The 21063-nt window shown below is 36.3% G+C and overlaps 1 protein-coding gene across 5 annotated transcripts in view; it reads right to left on the bottom strand.

Annotated features, from left to right (window-relative positions):
* SNCAIP (synuclein alpha interacting protein) overlaps positions 1–21063 on the bottom strand; it is a 239367-nt gene that overhangs the window by 72687 nt on the left and 145617 nt on the right. For all 5 annotated transcript variants that reach the window (XM_069087822.1, XM_069087821.1, XM_069087819.1 and 2 more), the window contains one exon: positions 18919–18991. In XM_069087822.1, coding sequence (XP_068943923.1) covers positions 18919–18991 — 73 coding nt within the window. The remainder of the gene's footprint in view (positions 1–18918; positions 18992–21063) is intronic.

Genomic DNA, 21063 nt, shown 5'->3' on the forward strand with positions numbered 1-21063 from the left:
CAAAAAAGGATTATCCAAGGAAAAGTGGTGGAACTAGAATGCAAAATGGAGAGGCAGAAAAAAATGAAAGAAGAAAATTAAACAAAAATAAGATCAGAGAACACACAGGAGCTTTATGATTCAAGAATACTGATTGTGAAAGTAGAAGATAATCTACTCTTAAGAAATAATCTAATGTATACAGTCAGTGGGATATAGAAATCCATCTTTCCCTACAAGAAAGTAAAGGGTGGGGGGGATGGGAGAGAATATAAGAGAGTACAGATTGGGGGAAGGGGTATTCAGTATGCTTGTCATCTTGGAGTGGGGGTAGGGTAGAGATGGGGAGAAAATTTGTAACTCAAAATCTTGTGGAAATGAATGTTAAAAACTAAAAAATAAATAAATAAAAAGAGATAATCTAATGATTATAAGTCTTGCAGAAAATCATCAGGAAAAATGAAAATCTGAATGCCCTATTTTAAGAAATCACACAGAAAAATTGCCCAGAAATACTGGAAGCAAATACCAAGGCAACAAAGTTAATTTTTTTTTACATTTAAGAGTAAATTAGAATAGCACAGAACAGCCCATATGTACAAGAAATCAAAGGAAAAACTTGAAAGTGAACAAAACTGAAACACAAATAAAGGTTGGTACTCCCAAAAAGCATATCCTGCAAAGCTGTGCCTGTGCATTCTATTTGATAATAGAAAAACTGTATGATTGGCAAAAAGGAAGAAAATATGTTACTTCTTCAAAAGTACCAAGATGTGGCAATATCAATATGTAAACTAACTAAACAGAACAAAGTTAAAATCTTTCAGAGAGCAATGAAAGATGAAGAAATAAAATACTTGTTTTTCTAAGATTAAGGCTAGAGAAAGTCATGAATATGGGGGGTGTTTTTTTGTTTATTGTTTGATTTTAAGAAAAAAAAAGCACATTGTCTGAAAGATGCAGAAAAATCAAAGGAAGCATCAATGTGTTTAAGAATCTATGAAATAAAAAGCCATACTGAGGAATTTCAGGAGGAGAGCAGGTAAAAGAGAATATTTCAGGAGAAAATCCATTCATTCATTAGTAAAGCAGCATTAAAGTTAATGGGATAATATAGACTCAGGGTGAGAGAGGATAGTTAGAGTTAGAGAAGGAGAGTTAGATCAAAGAGACACAATTTAAACAAAATGATCAGAACTAGATAAGGAAGGTCATGAGACACTTTCATCCCTCCCTCACATACTCACACATTTAGGGTAGCAGCAGAGTAAAGAGAGATCACTGTATAATAGATCACAAAGGGAGAAGTGGGAGATGGCTGCCACCAGCAGAAAGGTATAAAAACAAGGTAACCTAATGTGGTAAGGAACAAAGCAGGTATTTTGCAATGAACTATGCTGGGAGGTGATAGTACTTAAAGAAATCAACTTCTACAAGATGGAGTCAAGTCAAGTCTGATAATACTGATTTTAACTACAGGTGTAGGGGATTGATAAGAATCAAAGGGAAAAGGGTTCCGAGGGCTGTATCAAGAGATGAGTGATGGTGGAGAAGACAAAGAACAAGGTAGGTTTCCCTGGATTCTGAACAAAATAAGAATCCCCTTAACACATTATGCTTCCACGAAAAAAGTCAATATTCATTGGAGAATTATAAATGTAGAAGGCCATATATGTAGCAAGACCCCATATGTAGCGAGGGCTGTCTCCTAGACTATACCATGGAGATGTCTTTGTGTGACTTGAAGGGAGTTAGAATGACATCTCTAGCCCTTTCTTCCCAAACCGTTCTCCAAGAGAGATTTTCATTCCTACTAGAAGGGGAAACAGGAAGTTGGGGCTGAACACTATTCTCTGTAGAGGGAGGGGGTAACTAGTTGGAATTATATCTGCTACCTTTAAATATTGTTAGTATAGGGAATATGATCAGATTCAATCTAACTTCTGATCACTGTATCAGTTTTGATGGGAAGGAGGTCTCCAAGCTCTATATCCGAAGTTTGACCCCTTTATATTCCATAATGAAAATGCACAGTGAATAGCAAAGAAATCATTTTATCCAAATCATAGTAAAATAGGAATCAGAGAAGGTTTATATAGGAGAACCTATACCAGACAATACAAAGTGAAGGACCTCTCTCACTGGGAGGGAGCTCAATCAGGAGAGAGAGTTCTAGATCTCAGAGAAAGGAAAATTCCCAAAGTCTCTAGTGTGGCAAGCTAGAGAGGAAGACATGATAGAGACTACCAGTTCCTCACATGTCTTCCCAGAATCTTTTCCTCTGGAAACTTTTAGTGGGGTTTGCCTATTCCATCTTCTTTAGAAGCTGGAAGCCAGAAACACCAGAAGAGATCTGAAGAGTACCTAAAGAAGACCCAAGAAGGATGGAGCTCTCCCATTCTCATCAACTCTGCCCCACTTGTCATACATGGCAGGTCATTTATCTCCACCAATGAGCAGAGAATCCCATACCAATGGGTTTTGGGTCATAAAGTAGTCTAAAAAGTAAATGCGATAAGAGGGTAGATAACAGCATTTGTTTGGAAAGGTTCATTAAATGCAATACCAGTGAGTGGCTAAGGTTGGGAGGAGCTATGAGAACTAGAAGGATTTGGAGATCGAGAAAGAGAGAGACAGAAACAGAGAGAGATACAGAGAGACAGAGACAGAGAGAGACAGACAGAGAGACAGAGACAGAGACAGAGAGACACAGAGACAGAGAGACAGAGACACAGAGACAGAGAGAGACAGAGAGACAGACAGACAGAAAGACAGAGAGAGACAGAGACACAGAGACAGAGAGAGACAGAGAGACACACAGACAGACAGAGAGACAGAGAGAGACAGAGAGACAGAGACAGAGACACAGAGACAGAGAGAGACAGAGACACAGAGACACAGAGACAGAGAGTCAGAGACAGACAGAGGGAGAGAGAGACAGAGAGACAGAGAGAGAAATACAGAGAGACAGAGACAGAGAGAGACAGAGACAGAGAGAGAGAGAGAGAGAGACGGAGAGAGACAGAGAGAGACAGAGACAGAGAGACAGAGACAGAGAGACAGAGAGAGACAGAGAGAGACAGAGAGAGAATATATAAATGGAAGCCCAAAAAGAGTTTGGAATTTGTCTTGGTAACAAAGGACTGTAGAATTGTTGGGGAAGAAAAAGAGATTAGTTTAACAAAACAAACCCCATAGATTAAGTGCTCACTTAAAAGAAGAGAAACATACATACATTTAATAAAAGAAAACATAAACTTAAGAATTGTAACTCTAATGTTAATGGATCAAATTCCCTAATAAAAAGAGATTGGAAGATTTTAAAAAAACCTAACAATTTGTTTCAGATAATAAACACATTTAAAATATAAAGATACAGAATGCAAGATGAGGTGATGGAATAAAATTTATTTTGTTTTACGAGACTCTAAAATCAGGAATTGCATTCATGATAAACAACAAGGCAACAATAAAATTTAATAATATTGAGAATTCTGGCAAAGATATCTAAATGAAAGATCTAGCTAAGAGCAGTTCCCCCAGACAAAGTGTAACAAACAAGAGACAATACAAGTGAGGTAATTCTCTCCTCTCTATCTCTCCCTCTCTCTTCTCTCTCTCTTCTCTCTTCTCTCTCTCTCTCTCTCTCTCTCTCTCTCTCTCTCTCTCTCTCTCTGTCTGTCTGTCTCTGTCTGTCTTTCTGTCTGTCTGTCTGTCTCTCTCTCTCACACACACAAAGAAACACTACGCACTCCAGATTTGAGCCACAATGGGTACTCAATCTTGCCTTTGACAGCTTCATAAAGAAATGGTGGATGCAGTACAAGACACCAGGACCTCTGTTTTAAGGCTCCCCTCCAGGAGATTTTAGCTCCTTCAACATATCCAGGATTAGAGTAGGGGACAGGATCTAGCTGCAGTTGAGGATACATTCCAGAACTTCAACAGGAAGAAGACCTGGGTTCAGTTACTCCATCTAGGACTATGGGAAGGAATATCCCCTGGCTTTGGTTCAACATTGTAGTCTAGGACTGCAGCAATGGGTAGTGAGTAGATACTATTATGACCTCAAACTCAGCTGCCCTATCTGAGACCATGACCTCTATTTCAGTAATCCAAACCAAGATGTAGGAAGGGATAGGGCTAAAAAGCTATTGAAAGTTAGTTATGTTTGTTGCACTTCTCCTAGCTGAAGATGGAGAGCTCGCTGTAGTTGCTTGCCACTCTCTCCAACCAACTTGAGGGACTAGAGTGACAATAACTTCAGCAATTTGAGAAGTTCAAAAGAAAATGCAAATAGGTAACCTGTACCATCCCCAAAGAAGAGAGGTTAAACACCTTGCAGAGACCCAGAACATTCCATTCAGCTGCCTTCATCAGCAGAGTTCTTCCTTCCTGCCTCTTCTCTGCCTAGATATATCCTCCCTCTTACCCTCTCATCCCTGTGGTAATATATCCCCAACTGCCAAAGAACAAATATCTTTCTCCAACAACTGCTGTGTCCTTTCATCTCCATTCACAGCCATCCTACCCTCGATGCCCCATTTCATTTGTTCCTTTACCTTTTACTTTGCTTCCTAAAATTATATTCAAGACATCTTGGTTAATTTTAGACATCTTCTTCTCATATTCCATTTTCTGCCTTTCACTGAGACTTGGTGTCCTCCATCCCCACTTGTACCTTCTCTCATACCTCCCCAATTCACTGGTGCTAGTTTGGGAACACTTCCAAGTATGTGCCTCTTCCACATTCCCTCAGTAGCTTCTGCTCCTTTGAAATTCTCTCTATCAAATTTATTGACTAATGCAGATCTTAGTGGCTGTTATCTATTGACTCCCAAAATATTCTTCCTCTTTTCTCAATGAATCCAATGCCTGGTTTACAGTCTCCCTCTCTACTCCAAGTCTTGTCCTCTTATTAGGGGAATTAAAAAATGTATGTTCCCTCAAACATCTCTCATTTTCAAATGCTCATGACTTACTTCTCCACTCCATCACAATTTCATATAGGGATAGTCACATCCATCTTCTATTATCCAATAATAATCTCCTATCATTCCATTTCTCCCCATGACTTACTCCTAAACTTATCCTTAGTTCTCACCATGACCTCTGATTAATTCCTCTCCCTCTCAGTACTTTACCAGGTCATTACCCCTGCTTTGGTAACACTTTTCTCCCTTCCCAAATCTGACCCTTTGGTGAAGTAGTTCAAAACTCCATTATCTTCTACTTTGTCATCAGCTGTTCCTGTGACACTGTTTGGATATGGATGGAAAATCAAAAAGTCCTTAGATACTTCTAAGCTTGTGAGATTCTGCTTTGGTGAAGGGGTGGGGGTTGGGGACAGAGAGACCTACTCTGAAGTTAAGGCTGAAGGGCTTTCTTATTCCCCATCTTCCTAAGCAGTTTCTTCTAAGTGGTTTTGCTGAAAAGCTCTCTTTTGCCTCACTGGAATTTCTTGGGCCTGAACTGGATGGAACAGTCATGACCAAGTTTTCTCAACCAAAGACTTTTTGCATTTAAAGTCTTTGATTGATTTACTTTACTTAATAGAGGTATTTAGACCTTGTTCCACCTACAGTTTGAATGATTCAATCAAGGTATATTCACATCCAATAAATGTATTACCATGATAAATATAAATGTTAGGGGGGTAATTTTGATACCATTTCATTACATATTCAATTCTAGTACCTCAGATCCATTCTATACATCATGAACTATTGGAAATTTCAAACTAGATATTCCACAAACATTTCAAACTCCACATATTCAGACCATAAGTCACTATCTTTTCCCTCAAACCACCTTTTCCCCAAACTTCCCTCTTTCTGTGGAGGGCACCACTATCTTTCTAGTTACCTAGGTTCACAACCTCTACTTCTAACTCTCCCATATATTCAAAATGTTACCAAATCTTGTTTCTGTTTCAACAAACCCTATTAAACTCAAACCCTCCTTTCACTCAGCTAGCTGCCACTCTAAGTTGAGTTCCCATCACCCTCATCACCTCCTACTTCGTCTCCCTGATTTAAATCTTTTCTTATTGCAATCCATCTTCTTCCAAAGTGATTTTCCTAAAGTGAAGGTCTAAGTACATAACTATCCCCTCCCCTCCAGTGGCTCCCATTAACTTCTAAGATGAAACCTAACCTCCTCTGCTTGCCATTTAAAGTTCTTTAAAAACTGGTCCTTTTCTACCTTACTAGGATTACTCATTACTTCCCTCAAGTCAGGATGAAAAGACCTCTCCTTCTACCCCAGACACTAGCAATGTGGATCTGGGCTCTCTCAACCTCAGATTTCTCATTTGTAAAATGGGGGTGGGGTGGGGATAGTACCTACTTCCTAGGGTTGTTGTGAGATAAAAATGAAATAAAATTTGTAAAATACTTTGCAAACCTTAAAACTCCATATAAATTCTAGCTATTATTATTATTTTTAAAGCAATTGGGTTAAGTAACTTGCTCAAGGTTACACAGCCAGTTATTTCTGGGTGTGGTGCTGAGTGTCTGAGCCCGGGATTCGATCTTTAGGTCATCCTGACACTGGAGCCAATGCTCTTACTCGCTGAGCCACCTGGCCACCCCTAAGCAATTGGGGTTAAGTAACTTGCTCTAGGTTACATGGCCAGGTGTTTCTTGGTGGGTGATAAGTGTCTGAGCCTGGGATTCGATCTCCAGGTCATCCTGACACTGGAGCCGGGGCTCTTACTTGCTGTGCTACCTGGCTGCCCCAAGCTATTATTATTGTTAACAATTTCTCTGATCATCTAACCAATTTTGAATCCATCTAATTGTATTATTTTATTGCCCATATCTCTTCATTTTCAGTATCATACTGTTTTAAATCTAGGTAGAGATTAATCAAATAGAGATCTATAATGTTCCTCTAATTTATCAGTTTAGTAACCTGGTATGAAAAGGAAATAAATTTGGTCTCACATGATTTGTTCTTGATGAAGCCATGCCAGCTCTATTTAATTACCATTTCACATTCTAGATGCTCACTAACTATCCATAATAATCAATTTAGAGTATTCCAGGAATCAAAGTCAAATTCACCAGCCTACAGTACATACTCCATTTTCTTCCTTTTCTTGAAAATTAGCACATTTACCCTCTCTAATCTTAATAGTGCTACTCTCATTTTCCACATACTTTCATATATGACTGAAATAGTTCAACAATCATTTCTGCCTATTCTTTCAGTACCAGACATAGTTCATCTGAACCAGATGACCTGAATTCATCAAGGGCTGCTAGTGCCTTCTTATTATCTCCTTACACGGATATCAAGTCCCTATTAGCCATTTCTGTTCTTTTACTACCAGTGGAAAGTTTTTCTTCTTGGAGAAAAGAAATAGAAGTAAAATAAAAATTGAGCAGCCTCTCCTCTCTGCTGCAAGTTGTCATTATTCCATTGATTGATCCCAAGCAGTGGTTCTATCCAGTCTTTGATCTTTACTTCTGCAAATGTAATTTTTTTTCAAATGTTCTCTTTCTGTTGCCCTTAAATGTCTTTGCCAGTCTCAGATCACTCCAAACACTATTGTTTTTTGCAAGACCATGATAAACTATTCAATTATATTCTGTTATGTGGTCTTATTTCCATTACCTTAATACTTTTTTATACCTGTTAGTTGGTTAGTTCACTGTGCATCCATAATGGTCTCTTTAAAAGAACTTTAATGACCTTACTGTAATTTACAACAATAATAAAAAAGAGATTACAGATGTCTAAGAATAATTGAATGAAAATTATATTTCTCTACTCTTTGTGGTACCTAGCAAAAACTGACATTGTTCTAGGGCATAAAACTAACAGACAAATACAGAAAAAGACATATTAAATATATCATTTTTCAGGCCACAACACTATAAAAATCATTATTAACAAGGTGAATTTGAAGAAAGAATTCATATTTGAGAGAGAATAAATAATATAAACCTAAAGAAATTGTACATAATTTTATCAAAGAAAATGATAGTGATATAACACAACCAAAATGCTGGTATGGGGCTAAAGTAATCCTGAGAGGAAAACTTTCATCTTTAAATACAACAAAGGTGAAAAAAGATACAATGAATGGAGGAGACATGAAAAAAATCCAACAAATTAAAGAGCCCAAGTAAACACAAAAGTAGACATTCTGAAGATCAAGGAAGAAATAAAATTAAAAGCCAAAAAAATCTACTGAACTGGTGAACAAAATGAAAAGCTTTTCTTTTTTTGAATAGGCTAATGAAAGACACTCCATTAATTAAATTTATTTTTTTAAGAGAAGAATCCAAGTTGTTAAAATGAAAAAAATGAAGGATGGGAATTCACATTAGATGAAAAGGAAATAAAGAAAATTATTAGAAATTTTCATATTTAATTATATGCCAAAGAAATGCAAATAATTAAAATGAATGGTTACAAAAATATCTAGATAAACAGAACAAGCAATAGAGGAAGGAAATCAGCAAAAGACATTGAGTTAACTACAATTTAACCCTCAAAGTAAAAAGTAAAGGGATGAAATGAGCTGACAATTAAATTAATTTCAATATTCAAAGACTAACTAGGTCATATATTACATTCTCCCCCATCCCACATAAAAGACAAGAATTCACCTTACCAAACTCTTTCTATTAGACATATAAATAAGGGAGAGATAAGGAAAAGAAGAAATAATTTAGATAAATGTCACTAATAAATGATGATGCAAAAATATTGAATAAAATATTAGCAATAATATGGTGGCTGTATATTCAAAAGATTATTTGCTATAACCAGGTTAGATTTATATAAAAAATTCAGATATAACTCAACATAAATAGGAGAGAACACATCCTTCTATCAAAAATGCCCTAAAAGTCAACAACCCTAAACACATAGCCCCATTCATATTAAGAATACTAAAAATAAATAAGTAGATCTTTATTTAAAGTGATAAATAGTAAATATATAAAACTTTTTTTCTTAATAAAAATACACTAGAAACATTTCCAAAAAGATAAAGACTAAAGTAATCAATAAGACAAGATAAAGAACTTTAGGGAACAACAATAAGGAGAAGTCAATGATATGATGTTCTACTTATAAAAGGCCTAAGATTCAATACAATAACTAATAAAAACAGTAAATAATTTCTGTAAAGTATCAAGATATAAAATAAATCCACAAAATTATTAGCCCTTTAATGTTTACTAAGAAAACCTATCCAGAAGAAATAGAAAAAGAAATCCCATCCAAATTAATTGCCAAAAAAGTATAAAATGTCTATCTACCAATAAACATTCAAGACTATTTTATATATACAAATGCAAAGCACTCACTCTTTACAGAAATAAAGGAAGACATAAATAATTGGAGAGAGATTAATTTTCTCATAGTTTCGTTGCACTAATTAAATATAATAATGTCAGTTAAGCTAATTTACAGATTTAATGCTATATCAATCAAACTACCAAGGGACAAAATAATGATGAAATTCATCTGGCAGGGGAAAAATTTCAAGATTATTATGAAAAATGATGAGAAAAAATATTCATGAAGAAGGTATAACATTTTGAGAATTTAAACTACATTCTAAAGCAGCAGTCATCAAATCCCAGGAAAGCCCAAGAGTAGAACAGATCAGATGAGCAAAAAGCATAAGCAATTGCCAATTTTTGTCCAGTGTTTGACAAACCGAAGAACATAAATAGTTTGGGGAAAAGACTTCTTTTTTATGGTAAAACCTGCTGGGAAAACTGGAAAACAGAAGAAATCTGATTTAGACTTCTAGGTCCTATGAAAGGTAAATTGGTGGATATCTTATTTTCTCTGAGCCCCTTCAACTCTATAAACCTCCCAAAAGGCAAGATTAATGGTCAGATCCAGAATATCTATAGTTAAGTCCATTGGAGATAAAAAAGAAAACCCTTACAGAGATCGTCACCATCATTATAATAATCATCATTGTTGCATTTAAGTAGTGCTTTAAGGTCCTTCATACATACATTATCTTGTTTGAACTTCACAACAGCTCTTTAAGATAGGTGCTATTACTATGCCCACTTTATAGATGGAGAAAATAAAGCAGAAAGATATTTGTGGATTATCTAGAAGGCTAGTGATTGAGGCAGAAAAGAGCTTTACAGATTAATTCTAAACCTTAAAGTGTTCACTCAGCACCTCATCTCCACCAGCCTCCCTGTATACACAGCTGGACTACAATTTAAAATGCAAGCTTGTGTTGGGTCTATCTTAGGACTCCATTCCTCTTTCTACAGAGACTCTGCCAGGGGTGGGAGGTTAGGGTGAGGGGTGGAAACAAACCAAAACACAACTCCAGCTAGTTAACTGGAGGGATATTTAATACTCAGGGTTGGGCCATACTAATATTATAAAAATGAAAATGCTACCTAAACTACTTTATAGATTTAGTACTAAACTAATCAAATGATCAAAAGGATAATAGAGTTAGACAAAGTAATAAAAAAAAATTCATTTGGAGAAACAAAACATTTACAGTATCAGGGGTAGGGTCAGGGAGAATACCAAAATAAAGAAGAAAAAACACATCCACACCTCTAACTATATTATAAAGAAGTATCATCAAAGCTCCTAGAGAATAAGGCATAAACAATTGATTTCAATAACCTAGTGTTTGGAAAACTTGAAAACAAAAAGTACTTAGAGAAGAATGCCCTAATTGACAAAGACTGCTGAGAAAACTGGAAAGTAGTCTGACAGAAATTAGGGTTGGACCAACCCCATACACCATGTGCCATAATAAATTCAAAATGGAGATTTGACTTAAATAATAAAGGTCTTAATATTATTAAAAAGCAGAACAGAGACAGATCAAGTATCTTTCATAGCTATGACTAAATGGTGAATTCTTAGCCAACCAAGAAGCAGAAGTAAGCACAGAAGATAAACCAGTTAATTCTGATTAAATGTAATTCAAAAGCTTGTACATGAAAAAAAAATAGTACAAGTTGGATAAGGAGAAAAATGGTCAATTGTAAAAAAAATTGCATCAAATGTCTCTAAGAGTTTCCAAGGTATACAGACAACCAATGAATAGGCTATTATAATACTCTTGTCTGGCACATAATAGTGCATAATAAGTGTTTATTGAATTGAATTGAAGAGATGATGATGGTAAGAAAGCCATTAGCAGGATTACCAAGTACCATCACAGATGTAAGAAATATGATGAACTCCTTACTGTAGGATAGTTATACAAAAGAAAGTTCAGTTTAAATATGTGTTTTCATTTAAATCAAGTAATCAGCTGATCATGGAAGGCTTACTGGACAGAGAGCACATCTTGGAGTTAGGAAATTCTGCATTCTAGTTCTGCTTTTGGTACATACAGCAGCTGGTAGAGCATGAAATTACAGGCAATTTAGTTAGATCTCCAGTACTCTTGATATACAGTTCAGGGATGTTTTATCTGGATCTATGGGTGCAGTTTCTATACAGAAGGTACCTACACCAATGAAATCATAGGACTGAGTAAAAAAAAATCTGGTCACCTTCATTATAATTTACTAGAAATACATCATGTATACTCTCACCCTGTGAGCTTAACTTCAATTCCCAGGAACATTCAAGAGTAGATCATTAAAGAGATGTTTGGTGAACATCTAGAAAGGGATGTGGTAATTATAAAGGGCCAGAATGGCTTTGTCAAGAAAAGTTCATGCCAGACTAACTTCATTTCCTTTTTTTTAAACAGAATTACTAAGCCCAGAGGTGAAAGGAATATTGCGATCTAGTTTACCTAGATTTTACTAAAGTGTTTGATAAAAGATCTCATGTTTTTATGTGATGGACTAGACAATAACATAATTAGGTAATTCAGAACAAGAGGGATGACTAGACAGAGAATAGCTGTTGGTGATTCAATGTCAACAGGTGAAGTGAAGTGTCCAACCCATGAATCTGTGCTGTTTAAGATTTTTATCAGTGACAAAGATAAAAGACTATACATCATGTTCACCAAATTTGCAGTTGATAGAAAGCCTGGGAGCTAATAATAGCTAGGGGAATTTGTCTGGTTTGTTATGGTTTGAGAAGCATTTTACGTATGTATCTTATTTGTTCCTCACAACAGTGCCATGAGGTATATGTTATTATCTCCACTTTACAGATTAGGAAACTGAGGCTGAGAGAAGTTGTGACTTGCCTAGGGTCACACACAGCCAAGTAAGTGTCTCAGGCAGGATTCTAACTTAGGTCTTCCTGATGCCGAGACCAACAATCTATCCACTATACCACCTTGCTACACTGTAATCCAGCTAACAAACTGGATGAAAGTTAGGGTCCCCAAAGATCTTGACATTCTGCATTACGCAGAAATCTAACGAGATTTAATTTAGTAGGATTATGCATAAAGTCTTATACTTAGATACAAAATAATTTTCCCAAGTAAAACTCGGAGGAGGCACGATTAGACAGAAATTTATCTGATAAGGACCTGGTGGTTTTTGTGAACTGCAAGCTCTATATGAAACAGCAATATGATGCAATAGCCAAAAAAGGTAATTTGATCTTGAGCTACATTAAGAGACATATAAATTCCAGGAACAAAGTGACAGTCCCACTGTCCTCAGGCTTCATCATACTTTGTCTAGAATCCTGGGTTCTGTTCTGGGCATGAACGTTTAAGAAAAATATTGGTAAGGTGATGCAATGAGAATGGGAATCTGAAGATCTTCCTTGCCCCTTAATAGACCTAGGGGGGAGTTTGAAGACCTCCTCTGCTTTGAAAGTAAACTCTGCCCCCTACTAGGCTGAATGTAATCATAAGGAGACTGTGATGCAGGGAATTTGCTAAAGGGTGCAGCAGAACCCACAGGAAGCTTCCCTGCTGCGAAGATAAACTCTGCCCCGATAGTCTGAATGTGGTCACATGGATCCTGTGGTGGGAGGAGGTTTCCTGAAGGGAACAGAGCCCACTGGAAGCTGGTTCAGAGCTAGCCAGACTCTGGAGGGAGAGGATGCTTATTAAGGAGATAGAGAGGTTTGTGAGTAAATATCGATCTTGTATTGGTTTGTGGGAAGGCTGAAGGATGCTGGGGCTCTGTTATTATGGCTTCTTAATATCTTTGGTACTATGATGGAATCAGCTTACTGGTTTTGGGACTGGGTTTTCTGGTGTCTAAATAAATGCTTCAGTTTTATACTCTATCTGGAGAATCTGGTATATTTTGCAATCAAACGTCATGCAATACTTATAGTCATGGTCTTTATTGTGATTGTGGGTTCTGTAAATATTGCATTGGCATTACAGATGGTGAAGGTGTATGTGTAGCACTGCTCTCTCTACACACATATTAACATACATACATATGTATATATAACACACACATATATACACATGTATGTGTGTGTATGCATGCATGTATGTGTTGCTAGGGAAGGAGGCAATGGAAAGCATTCTTGCTTTGGTTGGGAAGTTCCACTAGACAAAACATAGCTGGGGTGGGATATCAAGAACTTTGCTCCAAGGTGCTGAACGAGCCAGTACCAAACTCAGAAGGCTATGCCAAAACCTACAATAATTCCTCAACATAGAAACAGGAAATCTTAGCATCCATTTAACAAGAATAATCAATTAAAATAGGAACCAAGTAGCACAGGATGCCCTGCTTCACTTCAACTGAAGGCAAGTTTCATGTGCCTAGCCACTTTATGGCAAAATTCCTAGTTATTACTCTGGTCATAGGTGACCTGTGAAATACCGACAATTTAAGACCTTTTATTATATTTGTCTATTTCCCAAAGTCTTAATTTTAACTTTTATCTGATTCCTGGTATTTTGTATCTACTTGAATTCATTTTCATTGTTAGCATTGTTTTTCACTTTGAGGGAAAAGAATCCAGGACAGAGGATATATTTGTGAAAGGTTGTGGGAAAGGGGGATACAGTCAATTTGTGTCCTGGAAATACAGAAATAAATAGACTTAAAGTACGGGGTAGTGAAATGAGTAGACCCTGAAAACTTGTATATTTCTTCTCTCTCTCTCTCTCTCTCCCCCCAGTGGAACCAAAAAATGAAGACACTATTCCAATAGCCAGATTGTAAATGGGACTAAATCCCAGGCCATATTTTTGACTAATGAATTAGGAATAAACCCACTGGGATTAAGTTTTTATTAGGACCTTACAATAAATGGATTATCAGCAGTAACAAGTGAAAATGAGCTACTTTCAGTTGAATCAGAGACATAATCTTCTTTTCATGTGATTTGCCATTAAATGTTTATTTAAATTGAAAACAGAAGATTTATATATTTAGCATCATCAGCCACATCAGTGTTTCCTATAAGGTTGTCATGTCAATTTATTATTTTAAGTGCTGGCTCAAGGCCTATAGAAATCTTTGGAAACCATAGATTTCAAATTTATAAGTTCTAGGTTCGTCACAACATTGGCAAACACTTGGGAATAAGCACAACGCAGTTGCCAAGTATATAAATATACCTCCAAGATGGCATTTACCAAAAAGCAAATAAACACTCAGGGTTTGGACATTTGCTGTAATTGGGCCCACTAAGCAAAAGTATTACTTTCTATGATCTACATGCTTCAAAGTTCAGCTAAAATGATGCCTCCTCCAGGAGGTGTATCCTAAATTCGCTGGCGCTAGTGCCATGAAGTTATTTAGTATTTCTTTTGTTTTATACTTTTTTTGCTTGTTGTTTACTCATAAGAGAAGGCAAGATCCTTGAGGGAAGGTTCTATCTATTTGTTTTTTCTCTTTGTATAGTTAATGTCTAGCCTAATGCCTGACACATAACAGGCATCTAATAAGTGTTTGTTAAACAAATGAATGAAAAATGTTTACCTACGAACTGTCAAGTTATCTGCTTCAGTATATCTGAGTTTTCAGTCATGATGCTGAACTTTGCATCAAATGCTACCTTGACTTGTTTTATGAGAAAAATGCAAATGAAGAGCTTAGCAACTATTTTTTAAAAATAACAATTAACTGAACTTAACTTACATTAAAATTAATGCATATCTGAATATGTGAAAGCCAACAAAATGATTTCTAAATTAAGTTGAACATATATTATTTGAATAGCATATTTCCATATAATTTTACTTCACAATTGCACAAAGTGAGTAACAGTACATTACTTTTCTGGGTTACCAGGTCTAAAATAGCAAATATTAAGCAATACCTACACAGAAATCTAACTTTTCACCACAAATCATTATTCTTTCACTTTTACAGCTTTCATTGACCCAGAACTAGCCTTATTTGCTGAGCTGCTTGGATTTCAAGCTGGTCAAATTTTTATAACTACTCGGGCCCCCTACTAGACTGAAAAGTTCCATGAGATCAGGGACAATGCTTTATCCAAATTTTGTATTTTCCCTTACACTGAGTCTAGAAGAGTGCATAGCACAGAATAATTTTTTTTTAAACAAATACATGTTTGTGTAATGAGTGAATAAATCAGGGTACCCCAAGCCTACTCTGCAGCCATGATTCTATGGAAAATTATGAAGCAGATGAAGTTTGTCCTTAGGGCTTTTCAGCTTCCTAGTTATATATCCTGTTCCCACTTGATGATACGACCTTGAGGTACTTGGTATATTTCTCCCAAGCACAATTTCCTTCTCTTAAAGAATGGAGATTTATTCACAGTAAAATGACAAGAAATTAAAGTATTACCTTTCCCTCGGGCAAAGCCTTAAAATCTCATGGTGGAATTTCATCCAAATAATAAGCCATTTGGGAAGATACTTATTAATCAGGGAGAGATTTTTAAGGTATGGTGGGGCCTTCCTGAAACCTTGTAGTCTCATATAAACCTACTCCAGCTTTAGGCTTCTACTTGACTATTGGATATAGAACCATATTCTCAGAACAACCACTTTCCAAAGGTCAACTGTGATGTTTATCACATATGTGTATAGCCATATATATGTATATGAAGATATATGTAGATTTGAGTGTGTGAATGCACACATATGCCTATATATGTATGTGTGTATGTATTACATATGCATGAAAGACACATATACAAGGAGGAAACTATGCTTATTTTTATCTTTATATTCTAGACACCTAGTAAAGTCAAGTCTACACATATATATCACATACATATGTACATATACATAGATGTACATGTACACTTATATTACTATAGAGATACATAAAAATAGAAGGATACATATAGATGACATAGCTATAAATGTTAAAGATTAAGCTTCTGAATGAAGGACAGGTACTAAAATACTTAAGGGAAAAGGTACAAAGGAGTATTACAGAATCATTCAATGAATTATTATAATGATATAGAATAATGGGAAATAGAAAACAAGAATGGTTAACAGGGAACTGAGACTCAAGAGAAGTAAAAAAAAAATGGGAGAGCATTTATTTGTCTTCATTGAGTTCAAGCTACCAGGACTGAGTAAATTTCCTCCCAGGGTTGTGATTTGTGAGCTGTTGTTATGAAAAGGAGAGATATGTGGTTTTCCCCTTTTGTCTTGATTCTTCTTTCACAACATGACTCATGAAAATATGTTTAACATGATTGTACATGTATAACCTATATCAGATTGCTTGTTGTCTTGGAGAAGTGGGAAGGGAAGAAGCGAGGGAGAAAAATTTGGAACTCAAAATTTTCCAAACAATCATTACGTGTAATTGGAAAAAAATAAAATACTCTTAAGAAAAAAAAGAAGAGGACAGATGCCACAGGACTAGAGTTGAGCAGATGATGTCCTGCTTTTCACCAAGAAAATGGACACTTCAAACTACAGGCCTGTCAACTTCAAATATTGGCAAAATTATTGAATATGTTATAGATTAATATTTAGAGAATGAAGTGGTGATCACCAAGAGTCACCAAGGGTAAACAAAAAGAGAGGATGGAATTAATTTTCTTTTATGACAGAATTACTAGATTGGTACCTCATTACCTCTCTCCCTTCTGTGATTTCATCTCCTAGGTTGTGTGGGAAATTCTGCCCCCCCCCCCCCACCCCCTCCTTTTTTTTTTACAATTCTTTTTTTTTTTTTTTGCTTTTTGGAGGGTAATTGGGGTTAAGTGACTTGCCCAAAGTCACACGACTAGTAATTGTGTCAAGTGTCTGAGGCCAGATTTGAACTCAGGTCCCCCTGACTCCAGGGCCGGTGATCTATTCACTGCACTGCCTAGCTGCGCCAACAACACATTCATTTTTAATTGAGTGAAATTAGTGATTTTTGATAATGTTCTGGATAGAAGGTTAAAGCATTTGCTTTGTAACTATTAACAAATACATCAGGAGAATTTGTTTGGAAATTTCTGTTTAGCTATTTACCTTTGGAATTGAGAGAAGCTTTTATTAAATAAATAGATAAATGAAATTTATTTTGAGGCACTGAGAAGATTTGAACATATTTGAGAGGGAGGGCTTCAGATATGATATCATCATGACTCTCTATTGTCCCTATGGCCTACTTCTTACCCTCTCCTCACCCGAGTAATTAAATAAATCTAGTCATTCGCTGGTTCAACACCCTAGGTGATCTCTTAAAAAGATAGGTCAACTGTGATGTTAAATTTCAAGTTGAGACTCTGTAACCAAGAGATTCCATTAAAGAATTCACGCCATTTTTGTGATTAAAGAAAAAGTTTAAGTAAAAATTGTTTAAGTTGAATTTAGTGTATCCATTCATGCTATTTCTGACCCAAATCAGTTCTCATCTCAAGATCTAGAGGAATAAACAAAACCAAGAAATACTAAGCACTTTCATAAGTTCATCTAAGCAAATGTCAAAAATAAATGGTCCATAAGATAATTAGATCAGAGACTTAGAGAAGTAAAACATCTTAGAGGCCACCCAGTCCAACTTTTTCATTTTACAGATGAAGAAACAGAGAAACCAAAAAGTTAAGTGATTTTCTCAGGGTCAAATGGCTATTAAGTGAGGAGGTACTTGAACCCACATCTTTCTGACTCCACACCCAATAATTGATCCACTCTTCCTCTTTCTGTAGTGGAAAAAATTACATATATATATATATATACATACATATATATGGACTTATAAAAATAATTTTAACATGAATGAGCTAATGTATTGGTAGCACTACAGGTAAGGATCTTTAATTTATTCACTGTTAAACCTGATAAAGTAATTTGAGTATAATTTCAAGTCTTACATTGCCCATGGATTTAAGGATTCAGATGGCTACCACTGAAGTTCCAGATTTAACAATGCTCTCAAATCATCACATGAAAGAATAACAAATATATCATAGCTCAATCCTACACTCACACCCCACCAATCCTTTTTTTCCCTTCAGAGAGAGAAAAACAAAGAGGCTTAATTTGATTTACAGAGTGAAAAACAACACTGTATGTACTTTTTGTCAGAGGAGGGGGGGTAGTGCAGGGAGGAGAGTTCATCCAGCTGGTTCTCATCTATGTGCCATGATTCTCTGTTTAGTTTACACTATTAGACTCAAAAGCTTTGCTTTAATCTTAACTGCTACAGTATGCCTTATAGTAGATTCTATCATGTAGCTCCTTGATAGGGTTTCAGGCTTTGGCAAAGTCCCATCTTTCAAGCTGTCCATTACCATATGGGCAGTAAATGCATCCAACATTTTTTCATTGGCGCCTGTATCATTATGTCTTGTCACCAATGGTTTCTCCGACTTTCAGTAAATAGTTACATACACTGTGGTTTGGAGCTGATGAGATGATCTCCTACCTTTATAAATATATGGCCAATCCTCTTAGGTCCTCCCTATCCCTTCTCTTTTTGCTGATGACCTAACATCTGGGGGAAGGGAATGGGAAACCTTTTGAGAGAAGGAAGTACAAGAATAAAATAACAGAAAACAACAAGGGGAAGACAGCAAGCTGCCAGAAGGCTATATTCACTAAAGCACATTTAGAAAAAAAGGGGAGGGAGCAAATAAGACCGGAGGGCATACCTGATCTGTCTTCATTCTGCGAATCACATCTCCGGCACAGTTCTGGGATGGTCTTGAGTGATGTTACCGAGTACTAAATGGGAAACCAGAGGAAAAAGTACATGTAAAATGATAATACAAAGGTACATTAATTTATTTGCTCAAATAGTGCCACAAATCAGGACAATAACTCCTGTACGGAGTAGTTCAGATCACTTGGATCACTTGGCAGAATCTTGGGTGTTAAAAAAACAGAGGTGGTCAGAGAAACAAAGGGGATTTCAGCAGTCTGACTTCATTTCACTCTAGAGGGTGGACTGTGAAAATAAGATAGCCCCTGTACCTACTCCAATCTGGGTGGTGCTTAGCTTTGAGTATTTCTGTGTCTCCTGCTCCCACAGAACATAACAACAACCGAAAGGTAAGTCGGGAATCTTTCAAGAGTCACTTTAAGTGACATACACAATAGAGAATTAGGGTACCTCATTAAGGACTATGGGCAGTCTAGACATCAACCTTTGCATGGGCTTCCTAAACTGTCCTGCTGTATAGCCTTGACCTGTGAGAGAAACTCCATTGTAAAAGCAAAAACAAGAAATATTCAATAGGATGGAGGCCACAGAATACTAACAACTATATGAACTGTTTCAAAAACACATGAAGGAGGTTTCATATTTTCAAATAGTTATATGGTAGACTGGGGCCTGGCATCAACTCAGTGACCAGTTATCAAGATAATATTAGAATCAATTCAGTTTATTTGTTTTTTCATTTTAAAAAAATATCTTCTAGATTTAAGGAACTATGCTAGTCATTGGACATATACAAAGATGAGCTAAAATACAGCCCCTACCTTCAAGAAACATATACTCTAATGTGAGTGGGGTATAAGAAATGCACATAAAGAGATATAACACAAGAAAATGAATGAAATGCAAAGGAGAGATCAGAATAAAATTCTCCGAGGAGAGAGACTATCACTTTTATTTGGCAGTGGGAGTGGTGTGTGTGTGTGTGTGTGTGTGTGTATGTGTGTGTGTGTGTGAAGGCTTCAGGAAGGAGGGAGAAACTAAGTTGAACATTACAAGGATAACTCTCAACAAGTGGAAATGCAAAAGGGAGTTGAATCTATATTATAACTATAGGAAATAAGTATGAACAAAGACAAAAAAAAAGAGATGAGATCATTAAATAAAGGTCCCAGGAAAAAGTACAGAGCAGTGGTGCTTGGTCAGTTACTGCTCATGGGGAATGAGGGATCTGTTTGTTGACCTTAGAACATTTGAGAAGTCTGTTGTCTTCCTAGGGTATGCATCTGAGCCATAACAAATAACCATCCAAGACTTATCAAAACAGATGACTACTACTGATTCATATGGGCACACTTTATACTGCCAGAAGGAGCACAAAAAGTACAGCCAAAAATCACAAAGTATTGGGCAAGGAACTAAAGAGCAAAGGGGCACAGGCTGTGTGTTCCTTCTTGTGGACCATTGAAGGAAAGGGTACTGAAAAGAAAAAAAATGACTCAGGAAATGAACATTTGTAAATAACATGGTATCTGAGAATAGCATTTGGATTATTGGACCATGTCATAGAATACAGGGATGAAAAACTTCTGATCAGGAATGGAGTGCGACTAACCAAAACTGGTAAAAAGTTTTAAAAGTTGTTTTTTCCAGGTGTTTTGCAAATCTAATTAAAAGGGCTTACAACTAAAAAGGATGGGGGGTGGTGGGAGTTGTCTATGTTTATCTGTTAAGTTGGATACCACAGCTTTAGTGAAGAAGAGTAACCATTGAGACCCCAAAGTTCACAGGAGACAATCCAAGAATGGATATAATAGGAAAATCCATGGCCTCAAATTTCTATAGAAGGATACCAAAAGATTAGCTAATAAACAGAGGACCTAATACAAGAAGGAAAATTTGACCTCACAGGGTATGTATCACTGAGACTTGAAGGGATGAATGAAACTCATGACTGGAATGTGACTGAAGAAGGGTATAACTGAACAGGTGAAATGGGGAGGGTGAACCCCATTATTTATTTGGAAAGTGTCCTCATAAGGAAATCTAGAAACAAAAGAGAAACATGGTGAAAAGAATTTGGGTGAAAATCAAAGGAATGATATAAAATTACTTTTTTTTACTAGAATACAGGACA

This window comes from Petaurus breviceps, unplaced genomic scaffold (assembly GCF_028583685.1).
Source record: "Petaurus breviceps papuanus isolate PSGF00001 unplaced genomic scaffold, PetGlider_PUasm1.0 183, whole genome shotgun sequence".
Lineage (NCBI taxonomy): Eukaryota > Metazoa > Chordata > Mammalia > Diprotodontia > Petauridae > Petaurus > Petaurus breviceps.